The sequence below is a fragment of the Haliotis rufescens genome, unplaced genomic scaffold (genome assembly GCF_023055435.1).
Source record: "Haliotis rufescens isolate VD_foot unplaced genomic scaffold, xgHalRufe1.0.p SCAF_12, whole genome shotgun sequence".
NCBI classification, from domain to species: Eukaryota; Metazoa; Mollusca; class Gastropoda; order Lepetellida; family Haliotidae; genus Haliotis; species Haliotis rufescens.
In genome coordinates this window covers 36,767,361-36,773,525 of record NW_025963802.1, presented here as the reverse complement: position 1 = coordinate 36,773,525, position 6,165 = coordinate 36,767,361, and the positions used below count along the sequence as shown (strand labels likewise).

The 6,165-nt window shown below is 38.0% G+C and overlaps 1 protein-coding gene across 1 annotated transcript; it reads right to left on the bottom strand.

The window, feature by feature from the left end:
• Positions 1 to 4,092: 4,092 nt before the first annotated feature.
• Positions 4,093 to 5,482, bottom strand: LOC124136515 (M-phase inducer phosphatase-like). The gene is made up of 5 exons (XM_046502434.2): positions 5,399 to 5,482; positions 5,121 to 5,282; positions 4,842 to 4,969; positions 4,468 to 4,585; positions 4,093 to 4,260 (listed from the first exon to the last, which is right to left on the bottom strand). The coding sequence occupies exons 1-5, from the start codon at positions 5,456 to 5,458 to the stop codon at positions 4,093 to 4,095; spliced, it is 636 nt and encodes a 211-aa protein (XP_046358390.2). The 5' UTR covers positions 5,459 to 5,482.
• Positions 5,483 to 6,165: the final 683 nt, after the last annotated feature.

The following is a 6,165-nucleotide window of genomic DNA, read 5'->3' as shown; positions in this document are numbered from 1 at the left end:
AACGCGACATTAAATCCCATTTCACCTCACCTCACCTCACTTCCTAAGTAAATGCCTGGACGTAACTTGTTGGGGTTGATGGTCCAGCTTCAGGGGGTGTCTATACACGTGATCTGACACGGGTGGTCTGTCGTCTAAAGAGGTCTGCTCTGTTTCTCACCTGCTGTCCATGACTTAGACTTCACTCGGAAGTGACGTAGTTGTTTGGAGTAATCCTGGTGCATCATGGGAACGTAGTTCCTGGATGACACCGACACTGGAGGTTACAAGTGAAGAATTATTAACATACTTGTAATATACAATTCTACATTTAAAACAAGCAATAAAACTGACATGAATTAGGTATATCACAACCTTTTCATGAATCACGACCAAATAGTGATGATCCCAGCCGTTCGCGAAACAAAGTCAGCACAGCATCTATATATCAGCGTGAACGTAACCAAGACAGTTTCTTGAGATCCTTAACCTACCTGATGTTGTTCATAAAAGGCCTTGTATCCGCCATCTAACAGGTAAACTTCCGGGTAGAAGAGGAAAGGGTAACGGTCACTGTTTAGCTTCCGGTCAAGGTTGCTAAGATGTCGCTATCTGTATCAGAAGATACATCATTGAATGAAACGTTGCATGAAAAAAATGATAATAACATTCGGTGTCACTAGTATTTTACATTGGCATTAAACGTATAACCCGGTTCATTAATGTGTGAACTACACTATGGGGTTCATGGGATAAGTAACACTTACAGTTTGGGGCCTCTCTCTGACGAAAATTCATAGTGGAAGACCAGGCTGTTCCGTTGAATGGAGTCCTTCCCCTGACTGATCACTAAGTCTGTGATCAGAGCCTCGTTGTGAAGGTTCTGGGAACCCTGAAGTTAAGATATTGACATTGTTTATTTCCTATAAATAACCACTCACACTGGTACATGGACATAAATACAAGAAAGTCATTTGGACAACAGAGGCATTCGCGTGAGTATTAGAGTATAAATTCGATTTTTTAAGTATACTGGAGACAAATCTGCTGAGTACAAACTAGTTGTTGTAATTTATGGTAATGAGGCTTCACATAATAATACTTTTAAAAAAAGAAGAAGCGATGACGATCTGTTTCCAATATAACACTCAAACATGGAGTGAAAGTCGTCATCGACAGAAGATTACAAAGTGGACAGATCCTATCAACATAGGGTAAATCTCTCCACCGTCCACTCTCATTGGGTAGAGAGTGATTGCTGGTTCTAAACTCAGCCAATGGCAACACGTTTATGTTATTTTTATTAATGTAGGGTTGAAGGCCAAATTCTGGTTTGATACTAGAGTAAAATTTACCTCTTAATGACATAGTTTGATCGTTGTGTCATCCCTGTATAAGCTGGTCTTTAAGCTGTCTGTTACAAACACTTTGATTTAACCGTAGAAAGCTTAAACCACAACAACCCAATATATCCTTAATACACTTGATCCATTTGGAATGGTAATTGTTTGTGATGAAAGTTTATTATAGATAATTATAGTAAGCTTATTACTCATACATGATACAATTATATACCAGAATGCAACCATTCGCTTCCAGTCTCAACATACAACATGTATGATGAGGTATTTTTCTTGAATGGAGTATATACTTTAAAAACATTTTATGTACACCTTCTACACAAGTGACATCACTGAAACCCCACACTTCACAATCATACATTGCTATAAAATTCCGGCTATATTATCTATTCATCTATATTTTTCTATAACGACGTCTGTCCTTTTTTTCTTTGTATATTTCCATCTGTCATATCAATATAGAAGTAATGAATATTCTTCAACAAACCTCGCTGTCACTGCAGTAAGAGTCAAAGTCGCTATCTCGTGAATCTTCCTCGTCGAAAAGTAGACCTTTCAGTTTGAAGTCTTCTTGCACACTTTGATGCTAATGTCTTGGCATTGTGGCACAAATTTCTTCAAATAGTTTCTACTGGGCTATGAAAGTGAATCTAATAATATGTGTTTGGTACATAATTGTCAAATAATTTGACAAACCTCATTGTCACTGCCAAGTGATTCAAAGCCAAGCCTCTTTGGGATAAAGACTTCTGGTAAACTCTGACATTCTCTTCTTATCATTGTGGCTCAGATTTCTTCAAACAAGTATATTTATGGTCATGTATTGGCAAGTTATGCAGTTGCCAGGAGAATGATGCTGTGTCTTGCATCGGTTGCATATACACCTGTACTAAAACAACATATTTACATAACAAAGACAGCACTCGTTGATCGATTCGTTAGCCAGTTGATCGTGCATTGTTCATACTGGTTAATAGAAGCAGTATAGACTTTCACACATTAAAGGAGATTGGTTAAGTATGTGGGCTTGGTGTGAATATGCGATCGCTTGTGTCCCCCGTAGATAAGTATCTACCTGTACGAAGGTGAGAAGGGATTATCCCGAGGTAATCATCCAGGTAGAACTTCAAATGTACCTGCAACCCATGTTTGGATAACACAGAATTCAGGTCGTTCTCGTCGTCAGTTGAATGGCAATTAAGGAAGATTTGTATTTATTTTTGTGAAGAGGACATTTAATGTCGGCTCACTTTCTGCATGTATTCCCGACCAGTTGGGTTAAGGTGTAAAGAAAGCAGGTTATCAAAGGACAGTTTGCCTGATCTGGATAAGCTGGATTAGACTAATGCTTTAGTGTTTCATAAAATACGTAACACATCGTGAAATATAGTGTATTTCTTATTAGTTTCTTATCTCCTGTTCCATTGTTTGAACATGCATTAACACTTCACTTGCTGACTGAAACACACAAGCGATAGTCATAAGAAGATTCTGCTGACACCAATGTACGATTCCGACTTTATCATAAGCTTGTGTTTATGAATAACTATCATAGTGGTGATACCAGGTGTTCGCGAAAAGGTGAGCGTATCCTGCCCCACCGGTGTCACCGTCACAAAGACTTCACTGGTTCACTTACCCAGATTCCATTTCTTGATTAATTTAAGAATATTCGAACATAACCACACTGCCAGTGTATTTGCATGCATAGTTTTAAAAACCCATTAAGATTTATATTACAAATGAATGTTACTTTCTACAATGTGTATGTTCTTTATAAGCATTGCAACTGAATGGTGCTAGGACCACGTGACTGTCTCAGTAGTATTTTGTATTCCCCCTTCCTTCTCTCGCCTCTGTCTGACTGTTTGTCCCGCTCTGACATTTTGGAGAAAAATAAAGAAAACTTTGGTTATTGATAATTTAATGGTACACCATAACATCATTTGCAAACATCATTTAGATCAAGATACATGATGACACATTATTATTTAATTTTCATTTTACTTCAGTTTGCTAAACTTAAAATATATACTGCCAATAACACACATTGTATTCTATACTATTCCATTCTTATAATATGGCAATGAATAATTCTAATGATGCGCCTATTATATTCTTCATGGTCTTGTAATCTTACTTCTTTGCTTATCGGATCACTCAGATAAAAATATAAATCTATTGTGTATGTCCACAATAAGCGTTGGTGATGAACACTGTAATTACCACTTTGGTGAAAGTCACGATGACGACTGGGTCACAAGTGTCTATGGAGTGGACACGGGATGGCTTAAAGTGCACAGACATCGAAATGTATCGACGCTACAGTAATCATGGACCACTTGCACAGAGCAATCTTAGCGCCTTTGTAACTTCCATACTCTACACACTCTACCAAATATATTTGAAATTGTAATTGAACTTGACAAACAACAGAGACAATGCATCGATTAAGAAGAACGTTTGTGATTTGATGTGAAAGTGTGAGGAAAGTGTGTGTTTCAAAGTGAGGACACTAAACGAGCTGAAGATCAGTATTTATTCATATCGTTCAAAGAAACAGTGGATAACAAGACGGTATCACAGTGTGGTTGACAAAACAGGTCAACGTATGTATAAAGTATTCCGTGATTACCTCAACATTCAGGCACCAACATAATCAACAATAACAGTGACAATAAACAACAAATCTCTGAAATCCAACACTCGGACAACAGGTGACATTTCACATTTCAGCAATTCATATTCCAGATTACCATGGAGACATCTTAAGCGGAGACGAATCTATTATGAGACGTCGACTGCGCATGCTCTGTTTTTCTCCTGCTGTCCATGACTTGGACCTTACTCGGAAGTGACGTAGTTGTTTGGAGTAATCCTGGTGCAGCATGGGGACGTAATTTCTTGGATTGCACTGAGACTGAAAGTTACAAGAAAGTACTTATTACCATACGTGTGACACATAAAAGCACTGGTAACACAACATTCTCCCCCAAAAGGGTAGTACAGATAACTTTAAATTTAGAATGTATATTAAAATGATTATTAAAAGGCATACATTTAATTAGAGACACATTTACAATATCCTATAAGTAGTCCCGTTAATTTCGAACATTCGTCAACCTACCTGATGTTGTTCATAGAAGGCCTTGTATCCGCCATCTAACAGGTATACTTCCGGGTAGAAGAGGAAGGGATAACGGTCACTGTTCTGCTTCCGGTCAAGGTTTCTGAGAAGTCTCAATCTGTATCAGAAGATATATAATTGGAATAATTGTTACATAAGGTAAAACAAATGCAATTATTTTGGGTAGTACAGTAAACCTATGACGTATGATCTTTTACGTCGACTGTTTCAAGTGCTAAACGCGAGAAACAGCGTACAATGTATTAACAATAGAAACTGCAAAATCAATTTTCATGTGAACAATGATGTTAACTTTTAACTTTTGAGCCTTTACGCCAACAGCAAATGTGTTTTACGTAAGAGAAAATACTTACAGTTTCGGGCCTCTCTCTGATGAAAATTCACAGTGGAAAACCAGGATGTTCCGTTGAGTGGAGTCCCTCCCCTGTAGACTGGTCACTAAGTCTGTGATCAGAGCGTGGGTGTGAAGGTTCTCGGCACCCTGAAGTAAATAATGTAAGAATATAAGCTCAGCAAACTCTTATTAATATATTGGCGTCAGAATTTTTTATAAAAGTACAATGCAAAGATATTATATGAACAAACAAACATTGATTACATTCTGTTATAGAAGCTTAAAGACAACAGCATACCTCAATGTGACCACCTTCATACTCATATGGGTAACGACAGTCAATGACCCTGTAGCTGGAAATGACGTCATCGTACTCTCCTGCTAGAAGCTGACTGACTGTATATGGAGTCACAGATTTGAGATCCTTGTGTCTGCCTTGTGTAGTTTGGAGACTATGAGCCTGAAAACATAAAGGCAACTTGAAAAATGTGGAATTCCTTCTCATTCAAATAGATTAAGCAATTCAGAAGATCTATATAATCGATATTAGAATGGAAGGATGAATCCTCAACTAACCTGTGAACCATCACCGATGAGATCAACTTCATTTTGCATTTTGTCGACTGCTGTCTTCATGACCTCTGATGTTACTTCGGCTTGGAGGTTATGACCACAGCTGGCTGTTTTTTGTTTCTTGGTCTGTCTCGCTTGAACATAATCTCCGTCATCACCATTGTCACGCTGTCTCTTTCCTCCGAACAGTGACTTCCTTGTTCCATGGAAACCCGCTTTCCTGTGATCCAAAGGTTGTGGGGACACCTGATGAAGAAACATGCATACAGTACATTTCAATGTTGGCTTAACAATTACATGTAAAAGCATCACATTTCTTTTTTGAAACCGACTCATCCAACCCTTTAACTATCCATTATCCATATCCATTACTGCATATATATTTCTGTCTGCTTTATATATTTAAGAAGTAGCTGTTCTCTGTTCGATTATACACAATTCGACAAACCTCACTGTCACTGCAAAGTGATTCAAAGCCACTATCACGTGAGTCTTCGTCTTCGAAAACAAGGCTCTTTGGGATAAAGACTTCTGGTAAACTCTGACATTCTCTTCTCGGCATTGTGGGACAGATTTCTTCAAACAATTCTGAATGTTAAGAAAGTATATTTATGGTCATGTATGTGCACGTTATGCAGTTGGCAGGTGAATGATGCTGTGTCTTGCATCTGTTGTATATAAACCTGTACTAAAACAACATATTTACATAACAAAGACAGCACTCGTTGATCGATTGGGCGACCAATCGATCGCACTTTCTTTATTCTATT

Coding starts and splice junctions, on each gene's coding strand:
- LOC124136515 (XM_046502434.2), bottom strand. CDS start 5,458: ATGAAGACAGCAGTCGACAAAATGCAAAATGAAGTTGATCTCATCGGT. Junction 5,283..5,398: donor TCATCGGTGATGGTTCACAG/GTTAGTTGAGGA, acceptor TTATGTTTTCAG/GCTCATAGTCTCCAAACTAC. Junction 4,261..4,467: donor CCTTCTATGAACAACATCAG/GTAGGTTGACGA, acceptor TGTAACTTTCAG/TCTCAGTGCAATCCAAGAAA.